Source organism: Anoplolepis gracilipes, chromosome 5 (assembly GCF_047496725.1).
Source record: "Anoplolepis gracilipes chromosome 5, ASM4749672v1, whole genome shotgun sequence".
Lineage (NCBI taxonomy): Eukaryota > Metazoa > Arthropoda > Insecta > Hymenoptera > Formicidae > Anoplolepis > Anoplolepis gracilipes.
Window position 1 is genome coordinate 12665221 of NC_132974.1, and position 18808 is coordinate 12684028.

Genomic DNA, 18808 nt, shown 5'->3' on the forward strand with positions numbered 1-18808 from the left:
TAAATATTGAATATTTGTTATCACACGTCTATTTCTCTTTTATTAATACATAATTATCTAAATAAAAAGAAATAAAATTTATTAAGTTTGTTTCACGCGTTCGCTCTATTTATTTTTTTTTTCCAGTTTTTAAACAGACATATTGTAATAAATTATACTTTATTATTCTCTGTACATTAAGTAAAATAAATCACCACGTCTCTTGATTTATTGTATATATAAATTAATTTATTTCTATATATAATAAATAAATAGACAAGCATATCTTGGCCGACAATTGACAATGATAATTGTCGAATCAAATTATTTGATATTAGCTCTACTTCAGAACATGACTTTAGGACGACGTGCTTTTAAAAATGCGCAAAAACAAATATCTCGATGGATTCTCAATAAAACGCGTTTTCGAAGGGCAAAAAGTGTTCCCGCCAAAAATCCCTCGAAATCGAATCTTCCTACTGGCTGTGGAGACGTGGTTGGTCGAAATCGCGGGTCACGGGCAGTTTGCGCAGCGACTCTGCCATCTACCTGTCGACCCAGTTCGTGACGTACAAACGCGCGCGCTCGCGCGCGCATTCATTACGAGCCGCCGCCATTTTGTCACGTTTTATTTCTAAACGCATCCCCCACCAGATTGAAAACAACCGAAGGTCGACGCTGCACTCCCTCGTTCGTGTACTCGAGTGCTCTTTGGTTAGGTTACTGGCTGCGTCGTAACCGTCTGGCTCTTGAAAACAGTAAGTAAAGTTGGCGAATCGGAGAATCCGCGGCCGCGGCCACGTCCCTCGCGCCCGATCTCTCGGGCCGAACGCGCGTCGTCCGCGCGGCAACGCCGCATCCCCGCGTCGCGCGCGCGTTTTCCCCGTGACGGAAGAGAAAGGGGCCCGAGAGACGGCGGTTCCGCTCGCTCGCTCGCTCGTTTCGTGGTCCGTCATCTTTGTCCGCGCTCGCGACGCACGGGATCGCGACGCACGGGATCGCGCCGCACGTCGACGACCTCTTTCCGGTTTCCGGCGTCCCGAGACTACCAGCGTGTTCGCGCGACCGGGCTACGACGACGCCACGTATTCTCGACATATTTCCCTCTCATTATAACCTCTCTCGCCACAAACGCTATAACCTATATAATTATAACCTTAGAGCCGAGACGTCAACACGATCGGCGACGCAACGTCGATGACTGATTAGCCAAGTTCGGGTCGTTCGTTCCGATTATCGTTTGTCCCACGGTTTACGGGTGACAGGGAGGGGGAAAGGGGACACGCGGGGTTTTTTTCGGCCGATAATTATTCGCTGTATGGTGCTCGAGAATCGAATTGTCGTCCCGGGAATGTCGTTATATTGTTGGTGTGTAGGGATCGTAGATCGTGATTCCTCGACGACCTTCTCTTATGATGTAATCTTGAATCCGCAGGGGATCGTCCTGCTGCGCGCGCTGCGTCTCGAGATAAATTCGACAGTTTTGCGTTAAGAACGTATACAATTGTACGCAAACATCGAATAATAAATAAATCACTGTCCATTGTGTAAAAAAACTTGCGGGATATACAATCTGTATAACAGGTTTGTGAAACCGAAAGGCTTCTCTCTTGTTCGTGTAATGAGTTTGCAAGATTAGTTACAGTTTAATTTATACATTGATTATGATTAGCAGAATCATAAGCTAGTGAAATACAAATACTTACTAATCCATAATGTTACAGTGATTTCAGTGATCAAGTAGTTTGAAGATCAAACAACATGGACGTTGCCGGGGATTTAAATTTGCAATGGGTAGGAGACGTGGAGCTTCACGAGGAGGTGATATGTGGTCTTGGAGCGCAGTTGGTTGCTTCAGAGGAGGAAGTGATAGGCGCTTGCGAAGAAGTAGCGGTGGAAGAAACCGTTGAGTCTGTTCCTGATGTAGCGCCTACAACAGAGTCTGAGATACTGATGGTACCTCAGGCTAACGATATGGAATCTATCTATATTGTGCCGCAGGATCAAGGCCACGATTATCTGAATATACAGGTGACAGAGGAAGTAATAGCAGACAACTGGGATAGACCTGGTCCAGATGATGGGTAAGTTCAATATAGATATGTACATTGATGTATCTCTTTGACAAAGCCTTGTATATATTATTTTAACAATATGGTATTTCAACCTAGGATGTGTCTCTATATTCTTAAAACTTTTCAAGATTTCAGTTTTTTTTTTTTTTTTTTTTTTTTTTTCAAACTTTTTCAAAAGTTGCCACAATGTAATAAATTATTTCTATTTGAAGGGTCGAGATTCCAGAGACGAAAGTGACACATGACAATTTGCTGGAGTATGATGACATGGAGATACCGTTGCCGATCGATCAAGACTCGTATCAGAATGCCCGGCCGTATCCGTGCGATTTCTGCAGTCGTAGGTTCCGCAAAAAGGCAAACCTCATGAATCACATGGTAGCGCATCAGACAGATCGTCCACATGGTTGTAATTTGTGCGGAGCGCGTTATGTGCGCAAGTGTGACTTGAATAATCATCTGAAGATTCACGCGTATCCACCATCAAGGGACGGTCTGGAGGACGAGTTGAACGATGAAGACTCTCTAGCAGCCGAGGAGGAAGACGCAACGACAGGCGGCGCCAAGGGCAGGCGCAAAAAGGTGCAATCGAGCGCGCCACGCAAGCGGAAGAGCAATGCCGCCGCTGGTCTACCGAAGCGCAATAACATCGAAGATAACATCAAGATGGAGATGGGCAAGTATGTGTATAAACCGTACGATAACTACGAGGACGCGCTATCGCTACTTGAAGACGCCTTGACCGATGGTGATTCTGCCCGCAGCGGCAATTATGCGTCCAGTTCAAGGTGGCAGATGGAAGAGATGTCTGTCGAGCAGCAATCACCGCAGTGGCCAGTCACCGATCCGACCAAACCCTACGTCTGTCAGTTTTGCGGCGTTGGCTTTGCTAGGGAGAAGGCACTGGCTTCACATGCGCGGATTCATGGTGGCGACAGTCCGTTCGAATGCACCTCGTGCGGCGAGATGTACTGGGACGTTAACACTCTGCGGGAACATGTGCGCGTCAAACATGGCGGCACTATTCCGCAGCAGGCATCCGACGCGGAGGAGTATGACAACGATGCCACTTACACGGGCGACAGCGAGAGGTTCGGCGAGTTTTATTGCAACACTTGTGGGGTACCGTTTCATCGTCTGGATCTGCTCAAACGCCATCAGAAGTAAGAGATTTAATAATTATCGTTTTTTAAATGGCTTAGGTATGGACTGAAAATAATTTTTCTATAAAAATAAATATTTCAGTTATCAGTAATCGAATATTAATATAGGTTCAAGAAAAATTAACATTTTAATGAAATATTTTAATGAAATTATATTTAAATCTTAAATATTATGATGATTAATTGAGAAGTATATAAATGAAGCTTTTCAAAATTTATTAAAAGTATAGACACTTTTTTTAGTATTGGTTTTTTTTACATATTGCACATAAATTGCAGTATGTGTGCATATGTGAAAAACTAATGCAAGTTTGCATTAATAATTAAAAAATATGATTGGTCAAAATTATATTTTTAAAAAGTACTAATTTTGTGTGTGTGTGTGTGTGTGTGTGTGTGTGTGTGTGTGTGTGTGTGTGTGTGTGTGTGTGTGTGTGTGTGTGTGTGTGTGTGTGTGTGTGTGTGTGTGTGTGTGTGTGTGTGTGTGTGTGTGTGTGTGTGTGTGTGTGTGTGTGTGTGTGTGTGTGTGTGTGTGTGTGTGTGTGTGTGTGTGTGTGTGTGTGTGTGTGTGTGTGTGTGTGTGTACACACACACACACACACACACACACAAATACATAATTATACACATATACATATACATACATTATCACATTTAAAAATTTTATTTATTTTTAATAATTTGAAAATATGTATTTTACAAATATTAATATTAGCTTTTCATGTAAAGTTTAATATCGTGTATATAGAGCTCATATCAAGCAAGAAGCAGACACAATGGAAGGTTCCAGTCAGCATCATGTGTGCAATGTTTGCGGAGAATGGTTCGAAGAGGCATTAGCATTATTGGCACATGCAGAACTTCATGCTTCAAGGTATAATTGCATTCTCGTAGTTTTTTAGCGATCGATATAATTGCGAAAATAATATTCAATTTTATCTAGTTATATTTTATCAACAAAATTATTAAGCAGAGAAATATATATATAGAGAGAGAGAGAGAGAAAAAAAGAAAATATTAATAAGAGATTAATGAAATATATTGCAATAATATATGTTGACCTATACAGAGTAACTAGAGTTCTTTCACTCGAATCGGATAAATTTGAAATGCGGTAGACATAGACATAAATATTTATCTAATGATTTTTATTTAAAACAAGATCTCCTAGTCGCCGTTGTTTATTATGCGGGGCAAGATGTCGCGACGAAGCTGAAGTTGCAGAGCACGTGCAGCAAAATCACGCCGAGGATGCGCCACCAAATACATGTACACTTTGTGGAAAAACATGCAAGGACAAACGTAGCTTATTGAAGCACTCGTGGGTTCACAATGTCGACAAGACCTTTAGTTGTACAAAGTGTGCGAAACGTTTTCACAGTAAAGCCAGGTTACGAAGGTAACTATAACTAATATGACACAATTTTTCTTTCTCTAGACATTTGCATTTACGTCATCTTATATTTTATAATAGTACAACCAAGGACGTATATGTAATATCTGTAATTTTAATTTTTAATCTTTAACAAAAGATTATTCTTTGCACAATCTTTTTATGTAAATAATTGAACAAAAAATTGTGTTATGTGCAGACATATGGTATCCCATCGTAACAAAATGGTAGCTTGTGATGAATGCGGTGAAGAATTTCCCGATGGAAGGGCTCTCGTGAGTCACCGTCATTCACACAACAAGGAATTAGGTGGTCGCTCATTCCCGTGCCGTGAATGCGGTAAAACCTTTGGAAGTCGTAGCTCACAACAAATTCACATACGTATCCATACCGGTGAGAGGCCGTATGGCTGTCGATTTTGTTGGAAAGCCTTCGCCGATGGAGGTACACTGAGAAAACACGAGCGTATTCACACCGGCGAGAAACCATACGAGTGTGCAATCTGCTCTCGGGCTTTCAATCAAAGAGTAAGTTTATTGTTAGAATGCGAAAATGTAAACAGAAAAGCTTGAATAAATTGTAATCTAGCGAGATAACGTTATATCATTTTGAATAATATTAGAATTTTCTACATAGAACATTTAGAATAATGTTAAATCGTATTTTTTAAATATTTTATGTTTAATGCAAATTAAGAAAGAAATGTTCGTTTTTAAAAGATGTTTTGAATGAATAATCGTGGAGCTAAATTTCATATTCTGTTTATCGCAGGTGGTTCTTCGAGAACATGTGCGTGCCCATCATTCCGGCCCAGATCCGAAGTGCGTGGGCAGTGTGACACCGTTTTTATGCAAAGTATGCGGCATGTCATACGGCTCATCTGAGGAAATAGTGGCGCACATAGTACAGCACTGCGATGATAATACTGCATTGAGTCGCCAGCCGCAGACCGGACCGCGTAAGTACAAGAGGAGACGCAAGTTGAAGCCACACGAGACGAACACAGTAGTACGACCATATGGTAAAAACGAATTTTCGTACGATATGATGGAAAGCGGGACTGGCGGTGGTGGCAGCGTTGGTGGCGGCGGCGGCGGCGGCGGTTCCGACTCGGAGGACAACACGAAGCGAAAACTTGGCAAGAAAAATAAGCAACATCGGTCGAATGTTGAAGAAGGCTACCAGAATGTACTGAGAGGGTTCGCGAGCTCTCTACAGAATATAAATTCGATTGTGAGCAACTCAAAATTGAATGCGTCAAAATCGAAACTTTCGAAAAAGAAACTGCGCAAGGAAGAGAAGAAGGAGACACAATCGTCGAATCAATCAGGCCGGCCAAAGATGATACATACGCAAAAGACGCGGGTACCAGTCGAAGTGGGTAGCGATGGCGCGAAGAAGGGTCAGAAAACGAAGACGATGGTAACGCGGACGCCAAAGGTGATGCCAAACGAGCACAAGTCTGGTGTTTTCCCTGGCGGTGAAAGGAATCGACCGCGCACCAAAAACGTCAGTTATCACATCGAAGGTAAACTGCAAGTCACGTCGGCAACGTTCCCAGCAAAATCGATGAAAGAAGATGTTTCGACACAACAGCAACAAGCACAGCCGCTGTTTGTGAACGTTAAGCAAGAACCAGGCGTAACAAAGGCTATCGGCGACAGTCGCAGAAACAACAACGGTAATATTCTCACTCTTAGCAAAGGTCAAGAATCGACCAAGAAAAGGTCGACAACATTGAAAAGATCCAAAAGGCAGAAGACAATAGTGAAACAGGAATTGAGCGTAACAGTTGAACCGGATGCGGAAGAACAACAGCAGCGTTTGTTGCGGAACAACAATAACAATAATAATAACATGGAAAACAGTGGCGATCCAGCGCGACTGATGGAGCACACGGTGGACGGCAGCAATCTAGAAGTCGCCTTTGAGGCGAGCGTTGTCACTGCTCAGGAAGAAGACCAAGTAGAGGAGAGCATATTGCCACATGACGTGAATGAAATAGACAACGTGGACAACAACGTTAAACTTAGTGTGAAGGTGGAATCGGCACCGCAGACGAGGATGCTCGCTGTGCATAGTGTTATCACTCCGGTGGACGATGTTCCGGAGACAATAATCCCAGACGCTGTAGAGTACACGTGCGAGATGTGCGCCGCGGTATTTTCCAGTCGTGCAGAGTTATTGGTGCACGTGCCGATACACATTTGATTTAATAATTTATCCGAGCCAGAAAGCGGCACGGAAGTTTGTTCTACTTCTTTAAGCATACTAGTTTAATCAAATTGAATATTTCTTTATCACGATCGATGAGGTTTGTTGTTTCGCAGGAGACGACGATCGTTGAACATCTCCTCTATCACCACTACCAGTTGATCACTTTCCAATCATTTCATTCTCCTCATCCTTTATTCTGTCAAGCGTCTTGATTCAATCATCTATACTTATCGTTCTATCGAATGCATTCGAATTTTTGTGTTTCGCTCATTAGAAGATTATCGGCCTTTGTTTGATTTGATTATCATTATTTGTGATATATTTCTCTTATATATTCTCCGCGAATATTCAAGTTTTAACTTTGATGCTTGAGTAGATACTGATTGTACCAAACTACAATGGACATGACAGAATGGACATGAGGTGTGTATATGATAACATGGAATGCTATATATCACTTGAATGCGTTCCACTTAACGTCCGTAACGCTTGTGAAATCATTTTATCTTTGCTTTTACCAAAAAATGATTTAAACAAAGATAAATGACTCACGATTGTTTAGTGGAACGCGTCCTATATCATATATCATGATATATAATATGTAAGAAGCATTGTATCTTCTTTCGAAATTATTCCACATTGTACCCAACGCGGACCATCGGTCGTTGTATTGTTCAAAATTTCTATCTGGTCCAAAATTTGTAATATCGAAACGTGACACTACGAGATTGTAATTCTACGATTTTCTATACGGGAAGTGTTATGATACGAGTTAAATCGAAAAGTAAGATAGTAAATGGTATATGCAAACACGAAAAAACTATACAATTCTTTGTACATTATAATACAGTATAATATGAAAAGAAGAATTCTGAACATCGTTATGTGTGCGAATCGCCCAGAATGGACAATTAACTTGTTTTCATAATGAGCGAACAGAGGCAAGGAGTAAAGTGTTGAATTATCGTCGCGAACAATCTTTATTTTAGTACTTGTGAATTTCCATTGCAATTTATTATTAGGATCTTCTGTAAAACCTTTATTGTAACTATAAGTTTATTATTCTATTAATTATGACGTTTACTTCTATTTTTCTGGAAGAAAAAAAAAAGACGAAAATTAATTGAAAAAAAAAATATTTATTTGTCAACTAACAAGTAATTATTACAATGACACGAACTTGAGAAATGATTATATCAAATTTGAAAAATGATTATACGAACGTCCAGAAAGTGTTAGATGATTAACAGTGACTCTGTAAAAATCATCAAGAATGGTGAATTGCTCTTAAGAATTAATAATATAACTGTATAGCACTGCACGTAGAAGATATTTGTATGAATGTTTTTATTTTTAGCACATGATTTTAGTTTATATATAATTGTTTGTATTGTAACCAGTGACCATGATCGGTTCGTTGAATGATATGCGATCATATGATATAATTACGATGTTATTACGCGTATGGTTAGAGTACATATAAAAAAATATAAAGAGATATTGAATTATCATTGTAAACACTGTCTCGAACACTAAAGCAATCGCCGCGAAATATCTATAAATTTAACAAAATTGAATTTTCTTTAGAACACCGTTCGGATTTTACAAAATTAACGACTTTGCGCGTTCTCTTGTACATAAAATTTAGTTATTCTCTTAAGTTTTTTTGATATATAATAGAAAAAAACTGATATATATATATATATATATATATATATATATATATATACACATTTTATATATATACATATTATATATATATACATTTTATATATATATATATACATATATATATATACATACATATATATATATATATATACATACATTTTATATACATATGTATATATATATATATATATAAACATATACATATATATACACATATATTCAAAATTGTATAAAAATGCCGCACTCTGATATAGCTGTTACTTAAAGAAAATGTAATAAATGACTATAAATTTGTTATTCTATTATTGTGTGTGGCTGCAAGTTCACATGAGTCTACTTGATTCAGATACCTTTTTTTATCACATGAAGAGAGATCTCGTTTAAGTTTCTACGAATGGGAAAAAATATGCCTATCGGTATGAATAATACTAGTCTGTATTATGAGAGATTTGCATGATTTTGTTTTTTTTTTTTATTTTCGAAAAACTCGTGCTGCTTGTTAGATCCACGATTCTTTCATGTATTCAATAATTTATTTAATTAATAAAATAATTAAATTTTTTATTTAATCTCTATTGTAAAATATTCGTCTTTAATGAAATATGTATGTATGCATAGATATATTTTTCTATTTATGTGAATGTTGAACAATTTAGACGTAAAAAGCCAATGATCTATTACTATTAGATCTTTCTATTGAATATTTTCCTTGATTTTTTTTTCAAGCTAATTTAAACAGGTAGCATACATATAATTGCAACTAAATCGAGAGGCTCTAATGTATAAATACGTTTTTAAGTTACTACTATTCACGTCAATCAATTACAAAAGCTTTATCTTTCTCGCGCATATTACACATTGCTTGTTATTTTTATTACTTGTCGAAAACGCTTATAGTGTTCTTTTCAAATTATGATTTTAAATTATCAACATCTGGAACAAGTATATGTGAATTATTATTTTTCAAAAATTTACTCCATTTTTTTTTAAATCTGCAAGATTGTTACGACTGACGATGAAGAATATATCAAATTCAACACTTTATGCACACTCTTGCTACGACTTGGAGTTTTTCAAATTATTCAGCTAACACTCTCGATAACGGAATTTTTATTAGCATATTACATGTCCTTGCGATTACGGTAACTGTATTTAGTTATTGGAAAAATTTTGTATCATACCACTTTAGCACTGATAGAGAAAGAGAAATAGATAGGGAGAGGAGTACATACATTGCATTAGATTATTTATACATACGTTGTAGAACAGTCGTAGATCTTACTGAATGTTAAAAAAAAAAAAAATAGAGAATAATACTTGAATGTATGCTCATCTGAACGCTGACGTGTGTATATTCTAGAACATTTGTATTCATACTTGCACGGCGTTGATTAAGGCAATCAATCAAAAAAAAAAAAAAAAAGTGAAAAGAAAAAGACAAGGAAGAGAAACAAGGTGGAGAAACAAAGAAACGAACGCGTGTGCCCTATTTTTGTAGCCAAAACGTATTTTTGGATACGACGAAAAAATTTCCGCATTGCATATTTCTCGAAGCATAGTAAGATGTACATTTAATTGTTTGATACTGTGATGACAAGGATCGGCGGCGTGCAGTGCCTACTCAAAAACTTCGTTTCTATTTCTCCGGGAAAAAAAAAAATCGAAAGAACGGGTCTGTCCGAGAAGAAGAGATATTTACAAGAGCTCTGAGAGCCGGCAAAGATACAATAATCGTAGGCGAGCGAATCCGGAAGAGCATCTTTTTTTTTTTTTTTTTTTTTTTTTTTTGATATCGTGAAGATGAGAGATCGAAAACTTTGCACAAATTTATACAATCTTTGGAAAAAACAATGAGGAATTAATTAATAATTAATGGAGAATTAACTAATAATCAATTTGCTACTTAAGTTTCATTTTTTTTTTCCAAATCGTTGGTCAGGTTTCATTCATCGGTTATCAGATCTTTCAGTGTACGCGTGTGAGATTATCGAAGAGATTCGACGTGATCGGAAGTTTCGTTCATCCGTCGCGATCTCGTCCAATCTTCACGATCTCTTTGTTCAAGGTAATTGTATCGATAGTATATCGTTTAATTGTGTATCGTAGTATTTTCTATCGCATGTGTCCCAAACTACACGACAAAACTAACACAACTTCCTCTTTTTAGCAATATTATATAGATTTATATTATATATACAGCTGTGCGAAAACGCAGTCACTTAGTGTGAGAAAAGGGCGAGATGATTATTGTACCAGAATATAACACACACACACACATACACAGATACACGTGTCCCTTATTTGTACAGTCGCGAGAATTATACGCTTTAGGAATGCGAGAGATATATGACCAATGTAAAATAAGAGGAAAAAAAAGATATCGAGGAGAAAGAGAAAGAGGAATATATGTAATATATACATGTAAATATATACATATATTTACACACATGCATGGATGTGTAAAGTGCGAAAAATCACACGCGAGTAAGTCGCTCGAAAACTTCGCCCTTCTTCGCAAAAGGATACTATCGCGACATACATTCCTCTGTTACATCGTTGTCGATGTATCCCTCGATCGTGTGTCTCCCCGAGTGAATTTGACGTTTAAATTTTTCGAGATTACATCAAGACGAAACGTATCCGATTGTATTGTGATGTGACAGGAAAATAGAATGTGACACGAGAAAGGGTAGGATAAAACGAGAGCGAAGCAAAGTAAAAAGTACATTATATGCACATACACATACCTTTTTCAAGTGTGAGAAGTCACTCGTATATAGTGTAAGTAATTATGCGACTTCTTTCTCTAATTAAAATAAGGCAGAACGTAGAGTAAGATTAGGTCATAGGACATGACAAAATGTGTGATAAAAATTTCACACGATTTGAAAGATAGAATGATAGAAAAAAATCCGTACAAGAGAGAGAGAGAGAGAGAAAGAAAGAATGCGTGCATGGACATGTGTATGTCCTATATTACGTGTACACGCACCGGCATAAATGGTGTCCGTCGGTAAATGTGTATGTACGTACGTGTATGACAACCGAGAGCGTCACATACACATGCAGCGCGTACGTACGTGTCACTTGAAGCGCGGCGGAGTTCATGCAGCGGAGGAGAAAAAAGTGGGAGGCAATTCGATGTTGCATCCTTAGCGCAAGCCGCACGATCGAGAGAGAAAGCATGACAAGACGTGATGCCGATTAGTGGTGTCCTGTAGCACTGCCTCACTCACTCTACGCTTGAATGCAGGAGGAATGAGCGAGAGAGCTATAGGACACCGCGTTGTCTCTATATGCGTCTCGTTCGCTCTCGCGCTTATGTCATGCTTTCTTTTTTATTCTTTCAAGAAACGTGGCTGAACTCTGCGCATCGAATGCCGGCATTCGTAAAATTATAATTATATTATATTAATATTAGAAGTTCGGTTTCACATATATCAAAAAAATATGATTATTCTAATTAAATATTAATTTATTTATGATTGCGTATTTTTTTTTCTATTTATGTAAAAAAATTTGCTAAAAAATATATATATACATGTATCATTATGAGTAATTTTGAGATTCACTAGAACAGTAATTGTAAACTTGCATCCGTTTGTAATTAAATTTATAATTACTTATAAATAAACGTGTAGAAATGATAATTCGTGATATAAAATATTTTTCGTAATTGTATTATTACAAAACTCAAATTTTAAATTCCCGATAAAAAATTTCTTATGTATAGTTATACAGAATTGAATATTATTATACAGGATTCAACACAATTGTGTAAAAATATGTATAATTATTATAGATGACACCGTATAAAACGTTACGTATATTTATATATAAATGGATTGATAGCTACAATTAGAATTATGTATATGTAAGCTTATACATACTTATACACAATGCCTGCAACATTTTATTTATAATTATTAATAATTATATATAATCATATATAAAATGGACAAATTTCGTATATAAATTTGTATAATTAGATACGACTATTTTTGTCTGATTATATATAAAAATTTTTTACCGGGTTTATAACACAATATCGATATCTGATCGAATTCATGGTTTGTCACAAATGAACCAACGAGCATTTAACTGTAAATTTACAATACTTATATAAAAATGTAACTAATTTAGGGAAGATAACGTTATGCTGCGTAATATTACAAAAATTTAGATATCTTCATAAAAAAGTTTTTTAAATATTAATGATTAAATTATACATATATTAATATTAAATATTAATTTAAAGTAAATTAAAAACTCTATTTATTTTCTCTCTTTTTTTATTTATTTTCATAAATACATATATATATATATTTTTACATATAATTATATATAAAATATAAAATAAAAAAAAAATATATATATATATATATAGAGAGAGAGAGAGAGAATTTATATATAAAAAATAATACGAATAAAATAATTACGAATGCCGGCATTCGATGCGCAGAGTTCAGCCACGTTTCTTGAAAGAATAAAAAAGAAAGCATGACATAAGCGCGAGAGCGAACGAGACGCATATAGAGACAACGCGGTGTCCTACAGCTCTCTCGCTCATTCCTCCTGCATTCAAGCGTAGAGTGAGTGAGGCAGTGCTACAGGACACCACTAATCGGCATCACGTCTTGTCATGCTTTCTCTCTCGATCGTGCGGCTTGCGCTAAGGATGCAACATCGGATTGCCTCCCACTTTTTTCTCCTCCGCTGCATGAACTCCGCCGCGCTTCAAGTGACACGTACGTACGCGCTGCATGTGTATGTGACGCTCTCGGTTGTCATACACGTACGTACATACACATTTACCGACACCATTTATGCCGGTGCGTGTACCTCTCGAATTGTAAATCGAGCTCTGAAATGTGTATAGATTTTTAAGCACACTATCAAAAAAGAACAAAAAAAACAAAAAAAAAATAAAGATGTAGCGTCCGCTCTCCAAACTAACAGGACCGTGCATTCTCGCGCGTTTTGTCAGGGACGTGAGACAGAGATAGTAGAAAGAAAAACCACACATGTACATATAATTATATTACCTTGGACATGGTACAGCAGTTTACTGTTAATCGTAGTTGTATACCTTTCTTGATTTCTCATTGAATAAATCATCGATATAAATATATATGTATATATTATATGTAGTCGTACGAGCATTTCTACCCGGTTACGTCGCTGCAAAGCTACTGCTATGTATATTTGTATACATGTAGATTTGCCCGGAAACTCATTATGTAACTTTATCATTGTTACTATCATTTTATAATTATTATTCATTATTATTATTATTATTACTATTGTCGTGTTCAAAACTCGCTTAATATCTGTATATCATCATTCTAAGCAAAAAAGGATACGGAGAGAATCTAACGAAAGCGCGAATGCTACTTGCGAATCAACTGACCTCTTCGGGAATTTATTGTACAGCAACAATTGATTAAAAAAAAAATATATATATATATATATAAATTGATTTTACTATTAATATATTAACGTTGATATTTTATTAATATCACTTGTTACGATTCGATGTCGTGTGATAGTTTGACTAGTATGTGATTTTGAGGAGAGCAAGGAATTGAATTTTGCCGGAAGATTGCGATGCATCTATTCTCGAGTACAATTCGAGATCAGATTGTTCGCGATCGAAGATTTTATTCTCCCTCGCAATTTATCCGACCTCGAACACGATTGTTTTGATCGTGATCATGATCATTTAGGGAATGAAATCGCAAACGCCGTAGATCTCCTTCTCGAAGCCCATGCAAATGACGGAGAAGATGATGAGGATCGCCCCTGTCAGACTGGTCGATGTCGGTTTCTCACCGAAAATGTATACCTGAATCACGTACGCCAGTATGATGTCCAGCGACCTGGTGACCGACACTTTACCCGCACCTTCGATCTTCAATGCTTTCGTCACCAGAACCTGGCCAGTCAGGCCGGTCAACGCCACCAGCATAATCTGGCCCCAGGTGAACCAGTCGTGTGGCAGCCGGAACTTGTGGAGTTCATGGCCGGATACCGTAAAGTAGAAGAAGACAGACGAGGCGAACGACCAGCATGATAGATTCAGCACCAGGATAGAGTAATGTATCTCCGAGCACTTTCTCATGACGACGATGTTGAACGCCGTGAAGACAGTCGCCAGGATGGCGTACAGGTATCCCATAAGATTGTAAGTCTCGGCATGATGCATCTGAAAGGGAAGATTGAGAGTAACTTGAATTCCTCGAGTACGACTAATATCTTGCTTGAGATAAAATTAGGGTTGAATTTTTCAATCGGAGAACATTTCGGTGCAACTGAAATTTTTTTATCATCATACCGAGGATGGGAGATAATTTCCTCTTTGTTTTCGATTACCTGGAATAAAAAGGGTGGTCTAGCGACGAGGACGACGCCTGCAAAAAGTGTGCAGACCACTAGTATGCGCAAAACGCCGCAAGGCTCCTTCAGAAAGAGGAAGGAGAGCGCGATGACGATCACCGGTGAGCTGAATATGATCGTTGTGGCATCTCCTAGAGGTAATTCTCGGAAGCTGTAGTACAGCAATGATAGAGTCATGCCGCCTACCAGGCCCTGGAAAGATAGGATCAAGTGATAAAAATCGAGCGAAACAATTGTGAGTAAAAGCAAAGCTTATATGTTCTTGATTTTATGAAACTGAAAATATTAAAAAAAATTAATTATTATTAATGTGTACCGATGTAATAACGGCTTATTAATTATTGCTAAATTATTATCTTCAATTTTTGCGTTAATGTAAACATTTATAATAAGTATGTTTTCGGTTTTCTTGTGAAGCATGATTTAAACTTTGCACTTTGCAGTGCAAAACAAAATTCTTAATGTTTATATGTATTACTTACTGGTGTTTATAACATAATACATGCACTATATTACACGAATATATCGTGGAAACTAGTAAGTATTGCACAAGTGCAATATGCTAAAGGTCTGATATTTTATCGACATTAAGCGCAATGTCAAAAATACTTCTTAGCTCGAGAATAAGCGATCGATATTTATATGAAATATAAGCTAGATTATTTTCGGAACCTATCCATAAGACAAAGTGAAAAGAAATAGAAGCAACTGTTGTGACGATAAAGATAAATAATAATATTATTTTGTGAAATTGTAAATAAAATTTATATTTACCAGCTATCCGATAAAATATTAAAACACGTTATATATTTTTAACGTTGCAAAGAAATCATAAAGAATCAAAGTATTTTGACAGAACATTTCCGTAATCTAAATTCAAAATTTGCGATTTTTTAAGTCTGTTACGACTACTCTTATGTTTGTGTATCAAAATCGTATCTATTTAGAACTGCTAGCTGCATTTTGTAAATTTCTCAATATTTCTCAATATTTTTTTAATGTATCATGATATTATTGATAAAAAGAGAGAGAGAGAGAGAATCTGTATTTATATCTCTGTTTAAGAGTCTTTTGACATATTTATATATACAGAGTGTCTTAGAATTTGAGGACACGGAATGCACAGCGTGATTGTCCGTGCTAGAAGAAGCAATTTTTTCCTCAGCGAAAATGTCGAGGAAGATCATCATTTTTTGCAAACTTCCAAATTTTACTACTATATATCTTTTTAATAAATCTTAAATAAAAATTTTAATAAAATAAACTTTATCTAAAATTAATTGATGAATATGCTTATATTAATTTTTTAACTCTGCCAAGTTTGGTTTGTAAAAAATCCATCTTTTTCAATTGCTTATTAACTCGAGAATTATTAATGCCTCGACATTTTTGCTCAGGAAAAAGTCACTTCTTCTGGTACGGACAAACACAGTGTGCATTTCGTGTCCTAGAATTCTGGACACCCTATATATATATATATATAGGATATATATTATATTATAAATATTTTCAGTTTCATAAAACCAGAGCTTTTCTTTTATTCACGATTTCCTTACGATATTATATATATATATATATATATATATAAAATATCGTGAAGAAATCGTAAGTAAAAGTAAAACTCTGGTTTTATGAAACTGAAAATATTTCTTTTTTTAAAAAATAAATCGTTATTAATTGATATTAATGTGTTTGATGTAACAGCAGCTTATTATAATTGCTAAATTATTATCTTCAATTTTTCGCTATTGCGTTATTGATGTTAATGCAATATTATAATGAATATGTTCTGGTTTTTTTTGCAAAGCGCGAGCTAAACTTTCGCATGCGGAGGCAGATGTTACGAATGAATAGTAATGTTCATCGTCAATGTCAATCTTCCGGCTTAATGCACTAATACGATACGCCTCGTAAAATACCGGACCCGTGCAGATAAGCGAGTAATTATTTTGTATATGTAATCAGTTAAGAGAGAGAAAGAGAGAAGCGAACTGTCTCGTGTGTTAAAAACGATAGGCGATAGATATTTCTTTCATAAAACTAAAGCGATTGACACATCATTACGTAAGTAGAATTTGATCGGTAGGAGGAATGAAATTTCATATACTCTCTCTTCAGATTACAATATCCGAGCCATAAAGAAATACCATTCAACTGTCTAGTTTTATTCATTGTTTTGTTAATTATCATAATTTTCGTTATAAGAAATCATATTCAAAATATAGTTTTTTTAAAGAAAAAAAGAATAACACGAAATTTGACTTAATCAAGTCGTAGTTGTATTACAAAATCTGGAAAAATAATAATAATTTATTATTAGTTTCAGGGACCATCTATATTTATTATTATTGGTGAATTATTGATACATCAATAATTTATCAATAATAAATATAGATGGTCCTTGAAACTAATAATAAATTATTATTTTTCCAAATTTTGTAATACAACTACGACTTGATTAAGTCAAATTTCGTGTTATTCTTTATATATATATATTATGTACGGGTGAGCGTTACCTGAAAATGTATGAGTATCCTCTGTCCGGAAGGTCCGAAGAGATCGCCGGATGATCTACAGGCCACGACAATCATCGCCAGGATCTGCAAGAGGGCTCGGATGGCCAGTAGGATCATCGGGTCCACATTGCGTACTGCCTTGACCAGAGCGGCACTAATGGTGAAGAAGGTGCCAGATAAAAATGCGAGGAAGACCCCGTACCATCTGGTGCCCTCCCGATATGTCTCGCCATTATTGGCGAATTGCTCGGTGTAGTGATAAGCAGGATGGATGCTGTTGTAAGACGCGGTGGACTCTATGCTGAACTTCATTGTGGTTCAATACGCAGACGTAAGAAGGAGGCGAACGTGTTGAATGATGGGCACAGAGCAAGAACTGTACAAATGTATGTCTCGTCGTTGGACGACATCTGCGACGCTGTCTGCCTGCAATTAGCATAACTTAGATCGACGACCGACGGATTATTAGGGATTAATTGTGACGCTAGGAAGATTCGAAGAGCCACGTGAGAGGAGAGAGTCACATAATACGTCTATAAGAGTAATGAGATCGCGTTTTAGGACGAATGGAAGAGAGCCGTGAGTATGAACACGTTCTTCGATCACAATATGATTCTATGACTATTTCGAGTGTAAGTTTTCAAAATTTAAGCATTAATATGTTGCTATTAAAAATCTTGGAGTTCTGATAGAGCATCTACTTTCGTGCTGACAAACGTGGTATTCTGGCCAGAGTACAATTTTCCTCAAGATACAAATCAATAATAATAATATGTAATAATATAAACATCAGTCTAAAAATCAACAATAATAATATACAATATTATAAACATCAGCTTAAAAAAAATTTCCCTTTTTTAAATATATATTAAAAATATTTTTTACAGTATCAATTACAGATGTAATTGAGAACAGCCATCTTAAGTTAGAAAATATTTAAAAAAGAATTGATTAAGAAACAAAATAAAAAATAATTTGTGCATTTTATACATACATGTATTGCAATGATTTCTTTTTATCAGCATGCATTATTAACATAATGAAAGTACAAAATAGTTATATTATATTATATTTATTTTCTACATTTAGAAAGTTGGAAACCATTTATGAAATAGGAAATACAAATGGAGTATATTATTATTTGCTACATTCAGTTTGATAAATAAAATAATTTAATTATAACAATGTAAATAATAATTTAAAGCAGAAATTTAAAAAAACATAGAATTGATATACATATATGTGTGTATACTTACTTAGTAATTCAATTATCTCATGATACTTTAAAAAGTGGGAACATAGTGGTTATATTATCGATAAAAAAAATTGTATGTGTAATTATAGTTTAAAAATAAATTTTTAATACTACAACAAATGCTTATTATATATTGTAGAGGA

The 18808-nt window shown here is 35.9% G+C and overlaps 2 protein-coding genes across 4 annotated transcripts; one reads left to right on the top strand and one right to left on the bottom strand.

The window, feature by feature from the left end:
- The first annotated feature begins 313 nt into the window (after nucleotides 1-313).
- On the top strand, nucleotides 314-7131 carry LOC140666385 (uncharacterized). Of its 3 annotated transcripts, XM_072893522.1 has the most exons (8): nucleotides 766-1563; nucleotides 1704-2063; nucleotides 2267-2734; nucleotides 2819-3217; nucleotides 3966-4091; nucleotides 4380-4616; nucleotides 4810-5137; nucleotides 5382-7131. In XM_072893522.1, the coding sequence occupies exons 2-8, from the start codon at nucleotides 1741-1743 to the stop codon at nucleotides 6819-6821; spliced, it is 3321 nt and encodes a 1106-aa protein (XP_072749623.1). In that variant the 5' UTR covers nucleotides 766-1563; nucleotides 1704-1740; the 3' UTR covers nucleotides 6822-7131. The 3 variants fall into 3 exon arrangements, with proteins under 3 accessions (XP_072749622.1, XP_072749620.1, XP_072749623.1); XM_072893521.1 differs by lacking the exon at nucleotides 766-1563 and adding an exon at nucleotides 314-737 and having other exon boundaries at nucleotides 2267-3217; XM_072893519.1 differs by having other exon boundaries at nucleotides 765-1563; nucleotides 2267-3217.
- Nucleotides 7132-14220: 7089 nt separating this feature from the next.
- LOC140665823 (solute carrier family 35 member G1) lies at nucleotides 14221-17722 on the bottom strand. Its single transcript, XM_072892393.1, has 3 exons — nucleotides 17411-17722; nucleotides 14871-15086; nucleotides 14221-14703 (listed from the first exon to the last, which is right to left on the bottom strand). The coding sequence occupies exons 1-3, from the start codon at nucleotides 17720-17722 to the stop codon at nucleotides 14221-14223; spliced, it is 1011 nt and encodes a 336-aa protein (XP_072748494.1).
- Nucleotides 17723-18808: the final 1086 nt, after the last annotated feature.

What these genes read in the sequence shown, in the direction of transcription:
- LOC140665823 (XM_072892393.1), bottom strand. Translation starts at nt 17,722, where the DNA reads ATGAAGTTCAGCATAGAGTCCACCGCGTCTTACAACAGCATCCATCCT. An exon ending in GGATACTCATACATTTTCAG is followed by an intron (nt 15,087 to 17,410) that starts GTAACGCTCACC and finishes CTATCTTTCCAG; the next exon opens with GGCCTGGTAGGCGGCATGAC. An exon ending in GACCACCCTTTTTATTCCAG is followed by an intron (nt 14,704 to 14,870) that starts GTAATCGAAAAC and finishes CTTCCCTTTCAG; the next exon opens with ATGCATCATGCCGAGACTTA.
- LOC140666385 (XM_072893521.1), top strand. Translation starts at nt 1,741, where the DNA reads ATGGACGTTGCCGGGGATTTAAATTTGCAATGGGTAGGAGACGTGGAG. An exon ending in CTGCTCAAACGCCATCAGAA is followed by an intron (nt 3,218 to 3,965) that starts GTAAGAGATTTA and finishes TCGTGTATATAG; the next exon opens with AGCTCATATCAAGCAAGAAG. An exon ending in CTCGGGCTTTCAATCAAAGA is followed by an intron (nt 5,138 to 5,381) that starts GTAAGTTTATTG and finishes TGTTTATCGCAG; the next exon opens with GTGGTTCTTCGAGAACATGT.